Below are 22441 nucleotides of genomic sequence, written 5' to 3'. Positions count from 1 at the left end.
GCTGGGATAACCAGGATCGGCGCCTCTGTGTGCATAAAATCACCTAGAGAACTTGTTTAAGATTCTCCTAAGCCCCAGCTGTAGCCAGAATCGCAGTAACCACAAAGGCCAGTAGTTCCCAAAGTTGGCCACAGACTAACAGCATCAGCTAGAGATCTGCAACAAATTAAAATTGTCCCATCCACCCAATTTATTGCATCATTAGGGTGGAGCCCAGCAATCTGATCCCCAAAGCAGTCCAGGTGATTTCATTCAAAGAGAAGGTTTGAGAACCACCGCCCTGGGCAATTCTGCTACAGCTGGTCCAACACATTCTAGAGAAATTTTTGGACCAGTACTGATCTCTGTATGCTTCTTACGGAGTCTTGTTATAACGTAACTGCTTAGATGTCACCAACAAGTAACAAAGATAGAGTTCAGACACACGTTTTTCTATTTGTAAAAAGCAGACCGCCTTGCAGCTCGCCTTCTCTAAGGCTAACCTGTGGGGAGGTCGTCGACAATTAGTATTGAGAGCCAGAATAAAATAATAAATGGCCGCATTTGTGTGTTAGATGTGGGAGGCAAAGCCACTGGAACAGCTAAAGGATGACAAGGTAAGAGGTTAACACTGAAAAATTACTGCAGATGTTGGGAAGAACCAAATCTAGATTCTCCCCTTGGAAGGCCCACTGGAATTACCCAGGGGAGCTTTGAAATCCTGGGGAGATCTTAAAGGTACATCCCAAACCATCCCTCATTCTCTCTTTTGCCTTTCTCTGCATTCCTTTCCCTGGGTCCCCACCTCTCTCTAGGAGAGAGGTTCTTTCTCTCAAGAAAAGAACAACTGGAAGAAAGTCACGTGAATTGGGAGGTCCACATTAAAATTTCAGTGACTTTAGTTGACACAAGGTGCCCTCAACAATGCAAGCCAAACAATGATCAAATGAAACAGATTGCTTTAATTTTTTAAAAAGTTGAATTCCATTTGTGTTTCCAGGACATTTCATTAGCAGACAAAATGGTTCCTTCACCAGAATACTGGAAGTATTCTGCTAAGACATTCTAATCAAGTTAGCACAGAATGAGGAGATTCAATTTTCTTTTGGGGGAGGGGGGAATGTCAGTTCAGTTATTTGGCCATTGTCCACACGTGCCACAGACCAAGGATTAGAAAATGTTTCCTCCCGATCCGGCTTTGTAAAATAATGCAAACATCTGCACGAGACCGCAAAGTTTTTAAGAAAAGCAAACAACTTCTGACCTTGTGAATATAAACAGGTTTCTGGGAAATTCCACAGTGTACTTTATTAGGGAATCCTGAATTAGCTTATGCTGGACTGCCAAAGGCTAATCTCTTGACGGGCAACACGGCTTCAAGCAAGGGCAGTCCTATTCAGTGCCTGTTGGACTAAGCTTGCCTTGATCAGATTGGGGAATGCTCTCATTCAAATACATCCTCACCTCCTCCGCCTCCTTTTTTTTTTTTTTTTTTTAAGTTTTTATTTACTTATTAGAGAGAGAGAGAGAGAGAACGAGAGGGGGAAGGGCAGAGAGAGAAGGACAGAGGGTCCTCCCAAAGCAGGCACTGTGCTGACAGCAGCAGGAAGCCCGGACGTGGGGCTCAAACTCAGGAACCATGAGATCTTAACCTGAGACAGATGCTTAATGGGCCACCCAGGCGCCCCACAGCCTCTCCATCCTGATTCTCAATACCTGTTCTCAATGCAACCAGCATAGCCTCCTTCTTTGCCCAGTTTCTAGTCAATACCTGCCAAAGCGGTTGACAAAGAGTCCAACGGAGAAGGAGCCAATCATACCACCGACGGAGAAGATGGCCACAGCCAAAGACCAGAGGGAAGTGAGTAACACCTCATCGCGAGGGTTGTTGTGTGTGTTATTCAAAGTGTTGTTGAGAAAGTCCTTTATGATCTGCAAATTAAAATGGTTGGTGGGCAGACAGACTGTTACACTTGAATGAGAGAAGGGACAAATATGGGCGATCTTCTCCTCCCTAAGAAAACAGCATTACGATTACTTTATAGGTGGAGAATCCAGTGAGTGAACAGATGGGATTGGAAGAGACCCAGAACATACTGGAGTTAATGGCAGCTCCGAAAAGAACAAGCTGGATTTGTCCTGAAAATCCCAGTAGGTAGTAGCACCGTTATTCAGTGACTACCCCAGTCCTCCCAAGAATCCCCCACCTCCCCATTTTCCTACCATCACGACAGGGTGAGAGGAGAACGGGTCCAGTCACGGGTTTAAGGAGCAACTGAGTTTTTTGCTTTAATGATTCAGCTATAGACTTCCCCACCGTTATTCTGCCTCTTCAGCCTTAGCCGAGCTAGGCACCAAGTTTGACTGAAATTCTTCACTCTTGAAACCCTACTTCAAGGAATAATTTCCCTATTCCAAATTCTAACCCTTAACTCTAGTTTCCGGCACTCACCATCTCGGGAGCATTGATGACTCCCGTGTTGTAGCCAAACTGGAAAGAGCCTATCGTAGCGATGGAGATGGCAAAGATCAGCGGCGCCGTGACCTGGGGTGGGGAGGGAGAGAAGGGAAAAAAAACAGTCCTTAAAACTCTCGATTGAGTACTAGGAGCACTTGGCTATGAGCAGTATGCAAAGAACAAAACCTTAATGAAATTTAGGTAATGAATGGGGAACACAAAACAACAGGTTGTACTGAAGAACTTATCCAGAGATGTGCAGACCATTACGTAAACCTGGGAGAAGTGGCAAGATATTATGGGAAGAAAGTTAAGGGGACCTGGGTTAATTGGTTTTAGAGTATTAAAAAAAAATTGCCCCAGATAAAAGCAAGCATAGACCTGGGGCTTCCTGGAAGTGGATTATTTTGGAAACAGTGTCTCTCCTGTACCCCAGCTCCCACTGAAGCCCAGAGTTGTGGTGGTGGTGTCCTCATCACTGGGCTGTTCTTATCTCTCGAGATAATGTAATCTACAGCATCTACCCACAGGTATCCAGGTCCGATTTGAAATTTTTCCTGTTTACTTGATAACGTACCGCTGCCCCCACCCAGCAGGGGGCGTGCACTAGCTCCCTTCCATCCTAAACACTGGGGAGACAAGGTGGGGAGGAGGGAGTCGTCTTTCACCTTGCTGGAGTAATTCAAGTGTTATCTGAAATTACCAGCTCGAGGGAAGCCTAATTGTTAAGCCTGAAGACATCTTCTGCAGCGCTCTCCCAGTCCTTCCTTTCCTTGAACCCCCTCCCTGTCCGATTAGACCAAGTGGCTGGCTAGGAGTTTCCGTTCTCCAAGCTGACCTTGTACCCTAGGCAACTAGGCCTAAGTACCCGAGTGCCCCCGCCCGCCCCGTACACAGCTCTTTCTGCTTAATCCTTTTCCCATCAGTAAGCACCTCTTCTTTTCTGCCTCACCTCATCATTTACTATCCTGAGGGCCTTTTCCTCCCCGCCCCACCCCCCATCTTCATCCCTTCTCTTATTTTCATTTATTTTCAAATAAGTTTACCTTGGTGATGATGCTTTTCTCCTTGCAAATATTGCATACACAACACACGATGACCTATTAATGTATCGTGCACTCACAATCGCAATCACAATAAGGGCCACGGGAATTCTATCTCCTTAGTATCCAGGAACTCCTATAGGTTACAGAGCAGATGGCTGAACACTGACCCAGGCCCCCAAACCAATCCCAGGTCTTTTCAAGGTCTAATGCTTCCAGAGGAATCTTTGCGCTCGCTCAGAGACCCACGCTTGTCATCAACACAGCCAGGCAGCCTTAACACTCAACCATCTCACCCTCGCATCCTCAGTGCATGTGATTATGTAACAAAACAAAAACACACACAAAAAACCCCCTGAGAAACACACACAACTTCTCCCGGTGTCTCTCCCTACGACGGAAAGGTGAGCGGGACGGGGATGAATCCTTGATAGGCTCTAACATCCAGAGTAGTGGCCAAATTGTGGCACTGCAGGCTGGAGAAGCGAAAAGGCCTGAAGATGGCTAGATGACTTAGAATAAAACCCAGCACAGTCATCACCACTGAGTTCGGCCTTTCTGAGTGTGCCCCGCAGGCGCAAAAATAATTGATAATCGTATCATCTCTTACCTTATGTGTCCCCATGGCCCTAATTTAATTCTTTTCCAGTCTTCAATAAAGATCTAGGAGTGGGATCCCAGAGCCACCTCTTGCAGTCAGCAAAACCTCCAAAATGTCCTTCTGGGCAGCAAGTTTTTCTCCAGGTCCCCAGGACCGCTCCACATGTCCCCCTCACTCTCACCGTTAGAGCTCGCCGGCTTACTTATTTATAATCTCTGCAAAGGGTGGAGCCTGCAAGGGAGACAAGCCCCCCCGCCCCCCCCAGCCCCACCCCACACCCGCCTCTAGTGATCCCGTGACCTCTCGGAATTTTGTGACCTCAAATTCTACCCCCACCCTAGACGACAACTCCCTCCCTCCCCTTGTTTCAAAACCACATCCTTCACCCTCCCCACTCCGTTTTTTAAGCTCGTCCTCCTTCCCTCTTCTAATAGCCGCTATATAGCCTCTTAGTTTCACAGACAAAATGCTACCAGAAAAGGCTGGAGGGAGGGCAAATACACTTTAATTTTTGCTCTCGCATCTGCTGGGAATTAAATTAATCTATAAAGAGAGAATAAACGCTATTTATATAAGGCAAAGTTGACTGAGTGCTACTATCTGAGAGTTAAGGTTGCTTGAAGGAGTGTAAGCAGAGAGATTCATAATGCTATGAATTTATCAGCTGCTTTTTGATTACAGGCTAGGTCTACAATCTTGAAGGGGAAGGAAGGGCAGTTTGAGAGAAGAAACGCAAACAAGGGAAGAATTGGACCAGGTTTTGGCTCTCCTTGTCCTCGGATTAGTACAATCTCTCCCAGGAGGAAGAAAACCTGAGTATCTGGGAGCCAGACCAACTTCCCTGGGGTGCAGGAAGGAAAAAATCAACTGCCTATGGGATAGGATCCAAACTCCTTAATATGGCATTCACCATACCACCCATTCTGAATCCTACCCATTCTACAATGTTTTGCCTCTACAGATGGAACAATTACCAAATTCAGTTAAACACGTATTTGCTGCACACGCACTACACGTCAGATGCTCTCCAAGAAGTTGGGGACTCATCAGTATGTAGGGCAAAAAACTTCCTGGCTTTTAAGGAATTTATAGCATTTCCCTTCTTCCACTTACCATGTTTGTTAAAAAGGGACAAGCCCAACTGATTCTTACACACTGGAGAGAATGACCAATAGCCTATTAATTACGGACTGTGAATTTCTTGAAAGAAAAGACTGAGATAAGTATCCGATTTCTAAGCCATAGGAGACAATTGACCAAGATGACTAGGAAAAACAGATAAGAAAAATGTGAACAGAGGAAGATGGAAGGATAATAAGAGGAGAGAGAGAGAAGAGGCTCCAGGGTGAGAGTAAACAAAGAAGACAATTTAGTTCTGATTAAAGAGTTGGGGGAGAGATAGTATCGAGGCTTTGCTGGTGGTGTGTGTGTTGGGGGGTGGATAACACTGGTCAAATTCCTAATGCCCATTAATTTGTAGCCTAGCAACCCCTTCACTGTGGGGGAAGAGGGTGCGGCAGTGATAGAGCAGTAAATGGACATAATGTTTCTAGTTGGTAAACCAGGGAAAGTGCATCTCTCTTTGGGGTTTTGGTTGAGGGCCTAGAATTCAAACTGATGCTACTGGACCTGAAACAAACCAGATTATGATGTCTCTCTCTTTTTTACAGCGAGGTTATTTTCTAAATCCGACTGTTAGCTGAGAGAACCGAGTATGAGTGAAACGTGACATCCAAGAAAACCTTCCCTGAGGTCACACCTCCCTTCCCCCCACTCACTCCGGGTCCTTCCAGGAAACACTGAGCCTAGAGGCCCCTTTAGTTACCACAGCAACTGAATTGAGCAGCCAAAGGACAAAGAATATCCTGTATGGCAGCGAGGTCCAATGGAAATAGAGTCCAAGCACTTATGTAATATAAAATTTGCCAGTAGCCACATTAAAAATTTTTAGAGAAACGAGAGGGATTAATTTAAAAATAATTATTTTATTTGACCCACTATAGCCAAAATAATATCATTTCAGTATGACGTCCATCTAACAATTATTACTAAGGTAGTTTACTTTTTTTTCCCCTAAGAAGTCTTTGAAATTCAGTGTATATTTCACATTTAGCATACATCTCCATTTTAGGCTCTAAATGTTCTATAGTTAAAGTAATATGGTGTCTATCAAAACAACAAAGTTGTGTTTGATCGGAAAATATTTTAAATGAATAAAAATGAACAATTCAGCTCTTCAGGTGCATGAGCTACACGTAAATACTCAACAGCTACATGAGGCTCATGGCTGGACCTTGCAACTTAGAGTTAAGAGGACCATGATGCCCTGTTTTCCTCTGGTCTTTTCTGCGTTCTTTCTTCCTTCCTTCCTTCCTTCCTTCCTTCCTTCCTTCCTTCTTTTCTTTCTTTCTTTCTTTCTTTCGTTCTTTCTTTCTTAAATTTATTCATTTAAATTCAAGTTAGTTAACATACAGTGTAGTATTGGTTTCAGGAGTAGAACCCAGTAATTCATCACTTATGTACAACACCCAGTGCTCATCCAAACAAGTGCCCTCCTCAATGTCCATCACCCATTTTCCCTACCCCCCAACCCCCCCCATCAGCCCTCAGTTTGTTCTCTGCATTTAAGAGTCTCTTATGGTTTTGCCTCCCTCTGCGTTTTTATGTTATTATTATTATTATTATTATTATTGGTTTTGAAAAATTACGTTGCTGCTTCTTCTTTTTTTAAAATTTATTTATTTTTAAATTTACATCCAAGTTAGTTAGCATATAGTGCAACAACGATTTCAGGATAGATTCCTCAATGCCCCTTACCCATTTACCCCATCCCCCCTCCCACAACCCCTCCAGCAACCCTCTGTTTGTTCTCCATATTTAAGACTCTCTTATGTTTTATCCCCCTCCTTGTTTTTATATTATTTTTGCTTTCCTTCCCTTATGTGCATCTTAACGTCCTCATATGAGTGAAGTCATATGATATTTGTCTCTCTCTGACTAATTTTGCTTAGCGTAATACCCTCTAGTTCCATCCACGTAGTTGCAAACAGCAAGATTTCATTCTTTTTGATGGCTGAGTAATAACTCCATTGTATATATATACCACATCTTTTTTTTTATGTTTTCATTTATTTTTGAGACAGAGAGAGACAGAGCATGAGCAGGGGAGGGGCAGAGAGAGAGAGAGTGAGACACAGAATCCAAAGCAGGCTCCAGGCTCTGAGCTGTCAGCACAGAGCCTGACACGGGGCTAGAACTCAACGGACTGTGAGATCATGACCTGAGCCGAAGTCAAATGCTCAACCGACTGAGCCACCCAGGCGCCCCTAATACCCTCTAGTTCTATCCATGTAGTTGCGAATGGCAAGATTTCATTCTTTTTGATTGCCGAGTAATACTCCATTGTATATATATACCACATCTATCCATTCATCCATCGATGGACACTTGGGCTCTTTCCATACTTTGGCTATTGTTGATAGTGCTGCTATAAACACGGGGGTGCCCGTGCCCCTTCGAAACAGCACACCTTAGATAAATACCTAGTAGTGTAATTGCGGGGTCGTAGGGTAGTTCTATTTTTACTTTTTTGAAGAACCTCTATACTGTTCTCCAGAATGGCTGCAGCAGTTTGCATTCCCATTTATCTTATTTCTTATCTTTGCTTTTATTTATTATTTGTCTCACAGTGTCACTCTTGGCTCTAAATCACTTTATCTTTTCTTTCTCCTTCTCCTTAGGCTTAGCATGATTATTCTTCGATGTTTTGCAAGGGCAAATGGCACAAATGAAAGTAAAAGGTAGGTCCGTATTACCCCCTTCATTTACTCAGAGCAGGCTCCGGCATAATTTCAGAACACAGTTTTTGCCCCAGTAATTATTTGCCCAATGGTTAATGAAATAAATGTAATCGTGAAGGCGCAGGATTTATGTGTCCCAAATAAACGTGTGTAAAACAGCTATGGAGAAAGATAAGACTGCAGGTTAAGTTTTGGAAATAATTTTGTAGAATATTTCCTTCTTGGGGAAAAAGGAGGGAGAAAGGGAGAGAGATGTGAAACATATTTTGTCTGGCTAACTCAGTCTGAGAAAATTACCTTAAAAAAAGTTAAGCCACAGGAACAGAGAGCATTCTACTTCTGGCAATATATGTACTTTTTTTTTTTTAAAGGTTACAACTGGAATTCAACTGAATCTCAAGAATGTAAAAGTGTGCTGACATATTGAGACACATGCTTCTTGGGGACGAGGGACCTAATAAACTCCTGACCCGAAACCAGTCAGTGCTGGGCTTGTCCCCCAGAGTAACAGACATCCATTAGGTAATCCACACCCTGGGCAATAGATAACAGTTGCTCAATACATCTCTGCGTTGGTATGTTTTGGGGAGATTGGTTGGTTGATTGGGGTCTTCGATGCACTTTGAGAGTAGGTCCCACTAGATTCCCATCTCTAGTTAGGAGTTACAAGCTCTGGTGATTAATTTGGTGATTAAGCTAGGGAAGGCCACCAAGGTAAATAAAACATGTATCCTGTATCATTCGATTGCTGTGGGACGTTCTTCCACCTTTACTGAAAACAAAAGAGGAAATGTGGTGGATACATGTGAAAATGGAATAGACTGGGGAGAAATGTTACTAAATTCCCACCTCATAGTTTAATGCAGGTCTGCTAAGAAGTAATGAACGAAATAATGGCCTGAAGTCTCCTAAATCCAAATACAGCTATCTGCAGACCACAAATCTCAATCTTAGCTTCTTGCTAGTCTGTGGGAGGCTGTTTGCTACTGCGATAACTCAGTGGGAAAACAAACCAAAAAATCCTGAAATCGAGAAATACGGGTTTGAAACACGTAGAGTTAAAGACAGAGAAAAAAACTGCTTCTTCCACAGGCCAGTGTAAATGGCATTTCAAGGCTCACCAAATAGCTAAAGGCTAAAGATTGCCAGAGTTAATTCTACTCTTTGCTTTGTATTTGTAATTTTCCTCATAAAGAACAACTTTTGTTGCAACATGTTATTTTCTAATCTTCCTCTACCACGTTAAGTGCAGTCAGAATTCATTTGGAATCCAAAAGCACCCAAGAAAACACAGGGTAAAGAAAGAAAAAATTTGAGAAATGTTGATTTTCTTGTCTAAACTGGGTTGCAACCATTCATCACTCTAGCTGAACCTGAAGCACCTAATCCCAGCCCTCAGACCCTTACCACTCTCCCCTCCTCAGATTTCCTTTAAAAATCACTCCATCCTACACCAGTGCTGAGATGAATTACACTAAATCGAAATCTTAAGCGGATCATTCTCCTACTCAAATATCTTCAATGCTTATTGAATAAAGTCTAGATCACTGCTGTCCAAGAGAAACATGTGAGCCACATATGAAATTTAAAAATTTCCAGTAGTCACGTTTACAAAAAGTGAAAAGAAATGAGTTAATTTCAATACTATATTTTATTTAACCTAATATATACATATGCCAAATACTACCATTGCAACCTGTAATTAATATAAAAGTTATTAATGAGGTACTTTCTCTCTCTTTTTTTGGTACTAGATCTTTGTTTATTTTTTATCTTTTAATGTTTATTTATTTTTGAGAGAGACAGAGCGTGAGCTGGGGAGGGCAGAGACAGAGGGAGACACAGAATCGGAAGCAGGTTCCAGGCCCTGAGCTGTCAGCACAGAGCCAGACGCGGGGCTTGAACCCATGAGCCTTCGAGCTGTGAGATCATGACCTGGGCCAAAGTCAGCCGCCTAACTGACTGAGCCACCCAGGCGCCCCTGGTACTAGATCTTTAAAATGCAATCTGTATTTTGCATTTACAGCATATCTTAATTGGGACACTAAATTTTCAACGACTGAGGTGAAATGATGAAGTTGCGTTTAACAAAAACATTTTGTAGTACTTCTAATATTTTTACACTGCTCCTCTTTTTAAAAATTGCTTCTTTCTTTCTTCCTTCCTTTCTTTCTTTCTTCCTTCCTTCCTTCCTTCCTTCCTTCCTTCCTTCCTTCCTTCCTTCCCTTTCTTTCTTAATGTAATCTCCGCCCAACATAGGACTTGAAATCAACACCCCCAGATCACGAGTTGCATGCTTTACTGACTGAGCCAGCCAGGTGCCCCAACGCTTCTTCAGATTTTAAATACAAACTTAAATTTATTAAAATGGGATGAAATTAATAATTAAACTCCTCAGTCACACTAGCTGCACGGTAAGTATATCTCCTCCTTGCCCAGGCCAACCTGAACCAACTGTCAGGGTTTGAACAGGCCCCGTGTACCTTTTCATCGGTATGCTTTATTATATCCTTTATAATAAACTGGTAAATGTGACTAAATGTTTCTTTGAGGTCTGTGAGCTGCTCTAGCAAGTTAATCAAATCCAAGGAGGGGGCTGTTGGAACCTCTAATCTACGGCAGTTGAAGACCTGGCTTTGCCACTGGTGTCTGAAGCGGAGGGAGAGGGAGGCTGAGCCTTTAATCTGTGACATCTGCTGCTATCTCGGCTGGATTGTATCAGAGCTAAGTTGAATTGGGAAGGGCATTCTGTTATCCTCAGCTGAGAATTGAGGAGTTGCTTGGTGGTGTGAAAATACACACATCAAAGGCTGCCGTAACTATTCACCACAGACTGGATGGCTTGAGCAACAGAAATTTATTTTTACACTTCTGGAGGCTGGGTGTCCAACGTCAAGGGGTTGACAGGTTGCGTTTCTCCTATGGACTCTCTCCTTGACTTGTAGATGGCCCTTTTCTCTATGTGTATACATTCCTGGTGGCTCCTGAATGCCCACATTTCCTGTTCTTATAAGGACATCAGTAGGATTAGATTAGGCCTGACCCTAAAGGCCTCATTTTAACTTCCTCACTTCTTTCAAGGCCCTGTCTCCTAATACGATCACACTCTGAGGTACTGGGGGTTCGGACTTCTGTATGAATTTTGGGGTAACACAATTCGGCCCATAATACTATGTTATCGGAGACTCATTCTTCTGTACTCTTTCATCTTGAATATCCTTCCCAACTGGCTAACTAGTGGTCATGCATACAATAACCAGTATCTCTTCCCCCTTGTGAAACCTTCACAGACAAACCAAGGAAGATAAGGTTTCCTTCGGGTCACAATCTATCTCAAACATACCTATATTATAGTACTTACTAAAATCCCATAGCAATTAGTTGTTTACGTATTTGCTTACCCTTCTAATTTGTGAGCACTCTGAGGGCAGAGATTTTATTTACCTTTATGTCCACAATGCCTATCAAATAGGTGAACAAAGAATGTTTTTTATTTTTTTAGTATTTTTTTCTGTTTGTTTTTAGTTTTGAGAGAGAGAGAGAGAGAGAGACAGAGCACAAGCAGGGGAGGGGCAGAGAGAGGGGGAGACACAGAATCTGAAGTGGGCTCCAGGCTCTGAGCTGTCAGCACAGAGTCCAGTGTGGGGCTTAAACTCACAAACCGTGAGATCATGACCTGAGCTGAAGTCAGATGCTTAGCGGACAAAACCACTCAGGCGCCCTTATTTATTTCTAAGTAATCTCTGTGCTCAATGTGGGGCTCAAACTCACAACCCTGAGATCAATAGTTGTATGCTCCACCGGATGCAGCCAGGCAGGTACCGCCTTAATTAGTAAATTCTACAACATGATTATAGAAGCGCTTTGTTAATGAAGGTAGTGATTCATAGATGTTTCAAAAACTATCCCTAGAAAAGAAACTTCTTTTACGGATATACATGGATGTGGCTTGATTAACTTGATTAAGGTAATACAGTTTCCTTTATTTCCCAAGAATCATTCCTTAATGTATTCAAAGTTCACAAGTATACTAGCATTCCTGAAGCTTTATTTTTTATTGGTAAAGCATAAAGCCAATTGAAGAAGTGTACAATCAGTCTTGTGTCTGTTTCACTGGCACCACCCATCTCTGAAGCTCCATCTAATCAGTCAACCAAACCCTCTGACATTAAAACAAAACAAAATAAAACAAAAACACCTATAGTAATAGCCTAGGCTATTACCACTTAATTTGTAAGCACGTACTTTTGAGGACTTGTTATCCATACTCTTTAATGCTATAGGCTATACTCCTAAGTAAGTGTCTTGAAATGTGTGTTTTTGGTAAATATCTGTTAGGACTTCTAATTTTATGTTTAAGTCTGTCACCAGTTTCAAAGTGGACACTTTCTAAATGTATTTAGCATAGACAACTCTATTATCATCCCATATTATTGTGTATATTACTTTAAAAACGCTTTGCTATTATTGGTTTACAAATTTATCTCCCCAAATACATTGTGAGCTTCCTGAAAACCGTGAGTACACCTTATTTGGCTCAATATTCTGATTATCTGATACATTGTAAATGATAAATAAATGTTTGTTGAGAGAACTGCATAAATGAGTGCTGATCAGGCAGTAATTGCTAAGGATTCAAATAGAACTGAACAGTTTCTTGGTTTTGTTTTTTGTTTGTTTGTTTGTTTTTAAGATTTTATTTTGGGGGCACCTGGGTGGCTCAGTTGGTTAAGCAGTGGGCTCTTGATTTCCCCTCAGGTCGTGATCTCACAGTCATGAAAGTGAGCCCGGCATCAGGCTCTACACTCTGCTTAGGATTCTCTCTCTCTCCCTCTCTCTCTGCCCCTTCCTCGCTAGTGTGTGAGAGTGTTCTCTCTCTCAAATGAACAGAAAGAAAGAAAGAAGGAAAGAAAGAAAGAAAGAAAAAGAAAGAAAGAAAGAAAGAAAGAAAGAAAAAGTAATCTTTACACTCAATGTGGGGCTTGAATTCACAACCTTGAGATCAAGAGTCATATGCTCCATCAACAGAGCCAGCCAGGTGTCCCTGAACATAGTTTTAATTGTATTTATATCTTGGCTGTCTCTAAAAAGAATGTGTTAACAAACAAAAGAATAGTGGTCTGTATTTCGAAAACAAAAATATTCATTTGATGGTTAAAATTTGATATCATCTACCATTAAGATGACTAATTCCCTTTTAACTCATTCTGTAAGTACAGCATTATACCCTTATACCAAAACCAGACAAAGATATTACAAAAAAGACAACTATAGACCAACATCTCTCATAAATATAGATACAAAAATGCTTAAGGATATATTAGTAAATTTAATACAAACATTAATAAAAAGAATTTTTATCTATCATGACCAATTAGGATTTATTACAGACATGCAAGGAGTGTTAATAATAATTATATTTTTATAATAATAATAATAATCAATTGAAAATCAATTAATTTAATCCATCATACCAACAGGTTAGAAATGAAAACTCCCATGGTCTAAATAAAAACGTTAAAAAAAAAAAAAAAAAAAAAAAAAAGGGGCGCCTGGGTGGCTCAGTCGGTTAAGCGGCCGACTTCGGCTCAGGTCATGATCTCGCGGTCCGTGAGTTCGAGCCCCGCGTCAGGCTCTGTGCTGACAGCTCAGAGCCTGGAGCCTGTTTCAGATTCTGTGTCTCCCTCTCGCTGACCCTCCCCTGTTCATGCTCTGTCTCTCTCTGTCTCAAAAATAAATAAAAACGTTAAAAAAAAAAAAAAAAAAAAAACTCCCATGGTCATGTCAATAAATGCAAAAAAATCATTTGACCAAATCCAACAGTTTTTCATGATTTAAAAACTTTCAGTAAACTAGGAATACAGAAGAACTTCCTTAACTTGATAAAAAATGTCTACCAAAAAACCCACGACTAACAACATACTGAAATGTCGAAAAACCCAAAGCTTTCCCACTAAGATCAGAAACAAGGTAGAAATGTTCCCTCTCACTACTCCTTTGCAATATTAACTAGAAATACTAGCTAATATAACAAGACAAGAAAAGAAAGGAAAGACCTAAAATTCTGTTTGAACATGACAGGATTGTCTATAAAGAGTAAAATACTGGGCTGCCTGGGTGGCTCAGTTGGTTAAGTGTTCAACTTCAGCTCAGGTCATGATCTCGTGGTTCACTAGTTTGAGCCCTGCATCAGCTCTGTGCTGAGAGCTCAGAGCCCAGAGCCTGCTTCAGATTCTGTGTCTCCCTCTCTCTCTGCCTTTCCCCTACTTGTACTCTGTGTCTCTCTCTCAAAAAAAAAAAAAAAAAAAAAAAAAAAAGAAAAAACATTAAAAAAAAAAGAACTTAATAAAACAAACAAACACAAAGAATAAAATCCTGAGATGCCTGGATAGCTCAGTTGGTTAAGCGTTTGACGCTGGACTTTGGCTCAGGTCATGATTTCACAGGTTCATGAGATGGAGTCACACACTGGGCTCTGAGCTGACAGCTCAGAGTCTGCTTGGGATTTTCTTTCTCCCTCTCTTTCTGCCCCTCTCCCACTCTTTCTCTTTCACTCTCTCAATAAGTAAATAAATAGATAGATAGATAGATAAGTAAATGAATGAATGAATGAATGAATGAATAAATAAATAAATAAATAAACTTTAGAATCAGTTTTTTTGATTTCCATCAAATAACTTACTGGGACACTGAATGGGATTGCACTGGATCCACAGTTCAAGTTAGGAAGACCCGACATCTTCAAAATGTTGAGTAAGCTGAGCCACCCAGACACCCCATGATTCTCAATTTTATATGAAGCGGCCTAAGACCCAGAATAGCCAAAACAATATTGAAGGAGAACAAAGTTGTGTAACCGATGTTACCTACTTGACTTCAAGAGTTACTATAAAGCCACAGTAATCAAGACATTGTGGTATTGGTGAAAACAATAGACAAACAGATCAATGGAACAAAATAGGGAGCCCAGAAAGACCCACATGAATACAGCTGACTGATTTTTTACAAAGAAACAAAGGCAACATAGTGGAGCAGAGATAGTCTCCTTCTCAACACATCGTACTGGAACAATGGTACATCGACAGGCAAAAAAAAAAAACCCCACAACAATCTAGTAACAGACAGATCTTACACTTTTCACAAAATTAACTCAAAATGGATCACAAATCCAAATTTAAAACACAAAGTTAATAAACTCCCAGAAGATAACATGGGGAAAAAAACCTAGATGACCTTGGCTATGGCAATGACTTTTTAGACACAACACTAAAGGCACAATTCACGGAAACAATATTTGGTAAGTTGGACTGTGTTAAAATGGAAACTTCTGCTCTGCAAAAGACACTTTTTCAAAATGGTTATTTATTTACTTTTGAGAGAGTGAGTGTGAGTAGGCCAAGGGCAGAGAGAGAGGGAGACAGAGAATCCCAAGCAGGCTCCATGCTGTCAAGCGCAGAGCCTTACATGGGGCTCAAACTCATGAACCAACCATGAGATCATGATCAGAGCCGAAACCAAGAGCTGGACGCTTAACTCACTGAGTCACCCAGGGGCCACAGACACTTTCAAGAGAATAAGAAGACAAACCACACACTGGAAGAAAATATTTGCAAAAGACACATCTGATAAAGGACCAATATCCAAAATATGCAAAGAACAGTTAAAATTCAACAACAAAAAAAAACCAACCTGATTAAAAATAGGCCAAAGACCTCAGCAGAAAGAAGATATACAGATGGCAAATAAGCATATGAAAAGATGCTGCACATTATATGTCATAAGAGAAATGCAAAATAAAACAACGAGATACCAGTACCACCTATTAGAAGGGCCAAAATCTGGAACACTGACAATACCAAATGCTGACGAGAACGTGGTGCAATCAGAAATCTCATACATTGCTGCTGCGATTGCAAAATGGTACAGCCACTTGGGAAGACGGGTGCTTTCTTACAAAACTAAGCATACATCTACCATACAATCCGGTGATCCTGCTCCTTGGTAAATATTTACTCAGAGGAGTTGAAAATTTATGTCCACACAAAAACATGCATACGCATGTTTACAGAAGGTTTATTCATAATTGCCCAAACTTGGAAGTAACCAAGATATCCTTGAATGTATAAACAAATTGTGGTATATGCAAACAATGGAATATTATTCAGTACTAAAAAGAAATGAGCTCTTGAGCTATGAAAAGACATGGAAGTCTCTTAAATGCATATTACCAAGTGAAAGAAATCTACTCCAATTTTAAAAACAGTGGCTGTGTCCATTTCATTTCCGTGTCTCTTCCTCCAACATCATTTCCATCACCCTCTCCACACTTGGTACGATACATTATTTAGAGGAGACACTAGATAAGTATTCGGGGGGATTAAATAGTTTCGTTTTGGAGACTGTGCTCTGTGGGAGTGAATGTATTGACTGGACATGAACTCTTCATTCCACTGGTAAACCAGAATGCCACTTAAAATTTTATGATCTGTTTCTTTGCAATTTCACTAGCACAACTTGCCCTTTAAGCCCTGCCTAATCAGTCAACTAGGCTTGTTCCTTGTCGCCTCTTTAATGAAATCAAATGATTAATTTCAATTGAACAATCATTGGGTAAGAACGTCTCATGAAAAGAACAGTGAACACCATACCCCTAAATTTCTTTGAATATATACCCTTATTTGGTGCTCATGTCCTTAAAAACTTCATTTCATGCTTTTAAGTCTGCTTGTCAATACCAAGTAGTTATTTTTTTTGATCAAGTATTTTTTTTAATATTTAGCAGAGATTAAAGTGATTTTACCATGCCATAACATCATGTATATTATACTTATTGTTAATAATCAATAATAATATTGTCAGGGGGCACCTGGGTGGCTCAGCTGGGTAAGTGTCCAACTCTTGATTTCAGCTCAGGTCATGATCTCACGGTTTGTGAGATCGAGCCCTGTGTCAGGCTCTGCACTGACAGTGATGGAGCCTGCTTGGGATTCTCTGTCTCTGTCTCTCTGTCCCCCGTTCATACACATTCTCACTCTCTCTCTCAAAATGAAGAAATAAACATAACAAATAATATTGTCAGAATATTCTTGACACAATATCTAGACAGATAAGTAGGTCATCATAGTAGACAAAGGAAGATCTGAAGAAAAAGGAAGAACCAGGTTACTGGTTCAGGAAGGAAAGGAAGTGAGTGTCTATGTCACAATTCAAACTAAAAAATACCACTGCCTTATACAATAGCTGCCCACAAGCAGCCCCATACTAACCCCTCCCATATGCCAACCTAATTCTGAAAGATAAGCAGCATGCAAAAAAAATATCGGGGTTTAGATTTATAGATACTCTCTAGTGTTTTCTTAACTGGTCTTTCGGGGTTAGAGAGCAAGTGACACTCTCTCCTTGCAGAGCATCTCAGTGCTTCCCTGAAATGATCACTTACCACTAAAGCAGAAGTTCCTCCTCTGACACCTCCCTTCACTGATTACAGCTGCCTTGAGTGGGGCATAAATATCCTCTTCACTCATTAAACACCCTTTTTATTTATTTATTTATTATTTAAAAAAAATAATGTTTATTTTTGAGAGAGACAGAGAGAGAATGCAAGTGGGTTAGGGGCAGAGACAGAGGGAGACACAGAATCTGAAGCAGGCTCCAGGCTCTGGGCTGTCAGCACAGAGCCCGACGTGGGGCTCGAACTCACGAGCTGTGAGATCATGACTTGAGCCGAAGTCGGACGCTCAACCGACTGAGCCACCCAGGCGCCCCTTAAACACCCTTTTTAACACCTAGCAGAGACTTGGCATTATTATGTTATCCACTGTCCTTATTATCAACACTAGGAAGAATAGGTAGGAGAGACAGAATAATCACAGCTTACTATAATTGACCAAGCAGAGGATTGGGGGTCAAAAGAGCAGAATCTGAGTCCCAGCTCTGAAACATGAACTAGAGTTTAGACATTTGAACAGGTCACGTAACTTCTCTGTCTCAACCTCAGTATTTTAGTTGAAGGCCATAATACTCAGCTCATGGGATTATTGAGAGAAATGAGATAATGTGAAAGAAAAGAAAGAAAGAAAGAAAGAAAGAAAGAAAGAAAGAAAGAGGGAGGGAGGGGGGAGGGAGAGAGAGAGAGAAAGAAAGAAAGAAAGAAAGAAAGAAAGAAAGAGGGAGGGGGGAGGGAGAGAAAGAAAGAAAGAAAGAAAGAAAGAAAGAAAGAAAGAGGGAGGGAGGGGGGAGGGAGAAAGAAAGAAAAAGAAAGAAAGAAAGAAAGAAAGAAAGAAAGAAAGAAAGAAAGAAAAGAAAAGAGAAAAGAAAAGAAAAAAACCCTCAAACTCTAAAGCTCTGGCAAATGTATACATTCATTCATTCAGTCAATCATTTATGCAGTTTCCCTCAACTGTTCATTGCCTACTACACGCTAGGCACAGTTCTAGGTGCAGGTAATACAAATGTCACTAAGACAAGTCCCTACCCTCAAAGTCCATACCCTAACCTTAAATTTCAATATGGAAGGCATATGTGATGGTTAATTTTTTAAAACGATTTTATTTATATATTTATTTTAGTGTATTTTTGAGACAGACAGAGCATGCACATGTACACGCATTGGTTGGGGAGAAGCACAGAGAGAGAGGGAGAGAGAGAGAATCCCAAGCGAGCTCCACACTGATGGTGTGCCCCTTTAAGATTTTATTTTTAACTAATCTCTACACCCAACATGGGGCTCGAACTTACAACCCTGAGATCAAGAGCTGCATGCTCGAGGCGCCTGGGTGGCTCAGTTGGTTAAGCATCCAGCTCTTGATCTTGGCTTAGTTCATGATCTCACAGTTCATGAGTTCAAGCCCCATGTGGGGCTCTGCACTGTCAGTGCTCGGGAATCTCTCTCTCCCTCTCTTCCCTCTCTCTCTGCCCCTTCTGAAAAAAAAAAAAATGAGTTGCATGCTCTCCTGACTGAACCACCCAGGTACCCCTGTGATGGTTAATTTTATAAGTCAAATTGCCTGGGCCACAGTGCCTAGAAATTTGGTCAAATATTATTCTAGATGTTTCTCTGGGGGAGTTTTCAAGTGAGATTTACATTTAAATTGGGGGACTTTGAATGAAGCAGATTGCCCTCCATAATGTTGGTGGACTTCATCCAATCAGTTGAAGGCTTGAAGAGAACAAAGACTAATATCCCCTGCTCCGCCTCCAAGCAAGAAAGAATTCTGCAGGCGATGGCCTTTAGAGAGTCTCCAACCTGCCAGCCCACCCTGCTTGGACTTGCCAGCCTCCATAAGTAAATTCCTTAAAACAAAAATCTTTTTCTATATATACACATCCTATTGGTTCTGTTTCTCTGCAGGGCCCTGACAAATTTTGTTACCAAGAAATCGAATGCTGCTATAGCAGATACCTAAAAACCTAGAAGTGGCTTTGGAGCTGAGTAATGGGTAGAGGCTGGAAGCATTTGGAGGTACATGCTAGTAAAAGCCGAGATTGTCTTGAAGAAATTATTGCTAGGAATACGAATGGGAAAGGTGATTCTGGTGAGGTCTCGGACGAAAATGAGGAACATGTTATCGGAAACTGGAAGAAAGTTGGTCCTTGTTGTAAAGTGGCAAAGAACTTGGAGGAATTGTGTTCTAGTGTTTTGTGGAAAGGAGAACTTGTTTGTAATGAAATAGGATATCTAGTTGAGGAGATTTCTAAGTACCGTGTAAAAAGTATGACTTGGTTTCTCGTTGCTGCCGATAGTAACACAGCAGAAGAAAGAGATACATTGAAGGAGGAACCGTCAAGCAAAAAGGAACCAGAAGATGAAGATTTGGAAAATTCTTAGCCTATCCATATTACAAAACAAGAATGCTTGCTCTGGAGAGGACACCAAGGGTATGGCTGAAAGTTCACTTGATAGATCATGAGCAGAACGCATGGCTTTAATCTGCCACCTTAGCAGAATCTAGGAAGGGAAATGGTGTTATGTCAGTAGACACACAGTCAGCTTGGACTATGGGCACAGAGAGAAGATAAAATGAAGGAAGGTGAAGCCTGCTAGGATTCTACAGGACGGGACAACAGAACTATCGTCATGTGCTGTCTTTCAATAAGAGATAAGAATGACACTGAAGTTGATTCAGAGATCAGCAGGGTTGCCTCTCCTACCACAGGCCAGAGCACAAGGGCCCTCAAGGAAAGGCTGTCACCGCAGGGGGCCCCGAGGGCAGAGTACTCAGCCAAGGAGGGTTATCTTGAGACTTAAATCTAATGAAACAGATTTCTTGGCTAGGACACCAAAAGCACAGGCAACAAAAGTAAAAAAAAAAAAAAAAAAAAAAAAAGGCAAATGTGTCTCCATCAACCTTAAAAACCTTTGTTCATCAAAGGATACAATGAACAAGGTGAAAAGGCAACCTATGGAACCAAAGAAAATTTTGCAAATCATGTATCAGATAAGGGGTTAATATTCAGAATATATGAACAGCTTAACAACAAAATAATTCAAATAACCTGATCAAAAATGGGCAAAGGATTTGAATAGACATTTTTCCAAGCATGATATACCGGTGACCAACAGGCACGTGACAAGATGCTCAACATCGATAATCATCAGAGAAATGCAAATCAAGACAACAATGAGAAATCTCTTCATGCCCATTACAACGGCCATTATCAAAAACGACAACGACAGAAAATAACAAGTGTTGGTGAGGGTATGAAGAAATTGATACTCTTGGGCACTGTTGGTTGAATTGTAGAGTAGTACCATTGTCATGGAGAACAGCATAGTGGTTGCTCAAAAAAATTAAAAATAGAACTACCCTATGATCCAGCAAGCTCCCTTCTAGGTATATGTCCAAAAGAATGGAAAGCAAAGTCTTAAACAGAAATATCTGCACATTCATGTAGCACACCCAGGACTATTCACTATCGCCAAAGGTGGAAGCAATCCAAGTGTCCATCAAGAGATGAACAGATAAATATCCAAGGAATATATATATATCCAAGGGAATATTATTCATCCTCAAAAAGAAAGGAAATCCTGTCACATCTTACAACATGAATTGACCTTGAGGCCATAATGCTATGTGAAATAAACCAGTCATAAAGAGATAAACACTGTAGGATTCTACTTATAGCAGGTATCTAAAGTAATCACAGTCAGGGGCGCCTGGGTGCCTCCGTTGGTTGAGTGTCCATCTGACTCTTGATTTCGGCTCAGGTCATGATCCCAAGGTTGTGGGATCGGGTCCCGTTTTGGGCTCTGTGCTGACCGTGCTGAGCTTGCTTGGGAGTCTCTCTCTCCCTCTCTCTCTGCCCCTCCCCTGACTCTCTCTCTCTCAAAATAAATAAACATTAAAAAAAATAAAAACCTTAACAATCTCTTTAAAGGCCCTGTCTCCAACTACAGTTACATTCTAAGGTATTAGAGGCTGAGCATTGAGCCCGACTGAGATTCTCTCTCGCTCTGTGTCTCTGCCCCTCTCCCCCAATCGCGCACGCTCTCTCTCTCTCTCTCAAATAATAAACAAATAAATAAACTAAGTAGTCACACTCATGGAAACAGACAGTAGAATGGTTACCTGCAGCTGGAGGGAAAGAGAAAAGGGGAGTTGTCCTTTAATGAGTATAAAGTGTTTGCAAGATGAAAAGTTCTGGATATCTGTTTCGTAACAATGTGAATACACTTAACACGTCTGATGTACACTTATGGATGATTAAGATGGTAAAAAACCTTTTTAATGTTTATTTTTGAGAGAGAGAGCACATGTGCATGTGCAAGCGTGAGCAGGAGAGGGGCAGAGAGAGGGGAAAAGAAGATCTGAAGCAGGTTTCAGAGAGCCCGATGCGGCCTCGAACTCACGAACTGTGAGATCATGACCTGAGCCAAAGTCAGATGCTTAACCAACTGAGCCATCCAGGTGCTCTAAGATGGTAAATTTTATGTTATGTGCTTTTAACCGCAATAAGAAAGAAAGAAAGAAAGAAAGAAAGAAAGAAAGAAAGGGAGGGAAGAAGGAAGGAAGGAAGGAAGGAAGGAAGGAAGGAAGGAAGGAAAGGAAGGAAGGAAGGAAGGAAGGAAGGAAAGAAGAAAGAAGGAAAGAAAGAAAGAAAGAAAGAAAGAAAGAAAGAAAGAAAGAAAAAGAAAGAACTAATGGAGTTCACCTTGCTAGATTTTAGATTTGTTTGGTAACTCATCAGCCCTTTTTTCTTTCCAGTTTCTCCCTTTTGGAAACAGAGTGTCTGTCTTACGCCTGTCCCACTACTGTATTTTGGAGGCACGTAACTTGTTTGCTTTCACAGGTTCATAGCTGGAGAGAAATGTTCCCTTAGGATGAATCATACCTCCAGTCTCACCCATATCTGATCCAGATGATACTCAGGTGAGACTCTGGATGTAGACCAGATGCTAGAATGGGATAAGAAAGACTTTTGAGGCTCCTGGGATGGAAATGAATGTATTTTGCATGTGAGAAGGACATAAATCTGGGGGTGGGTGTTATGGATTGAACTGTGCCTTCCTAAAATGTGTATGTTGAAGCCCTAACCTATAATACCTTAGAGTGTAAGTATA

General features: G+C 41.1%; 1 protein-coding gene across 10 annotated transcripts in view; it reads right to left on the bottom strand.

Annotated features, from left to right (window-relative positions):
• Positions 1-22441, bottom strand: part of SLC2A3 (solute carrier family 2 member 3) — an 88752-nt gene that overhangs the window by 11535 nt on the left and 54776 nt on the right. For 9 of the 10 annotated variants that reach the window (XM_078450119.1, XM_060658479.3, XM_060658482.2 and 6 more), the window contains 2 exons: positions 2432-2524; positions 1751-1911 (listed from right to left, as the gene is read on the bottom strand). In XM_078450119.1, the coding sequence (XP_078306245.1) occupies positions 1751-1911; positions 2432-2524 (254 nt within the window). Of the gene's footprint in view, positions 1-1750; positions 1912-2431; positions 2525-4090; positions 4301-22441 lie in introns of those variants that run through there. The other variant, XM_060658484.2, reaches the window with a different exon arrangement.

Source organism: Panthera onca, chromosome B4, assembly GCF_046562875.1.
Source record: "Panthera onca isolate mPanOnc1 chromosome B4, mPanOnc1 haplotype 2, whole genome shotgun sequence".
NCBI classification, from domain to species: Eukaryota; Metazoa; Chordata; class Mammalia; order Carnivora; family Felidae; genus Panthera; species Panthera onca.
This window is presented reverse-complemented; position numbering and strand designations above follow the sequence as displayed.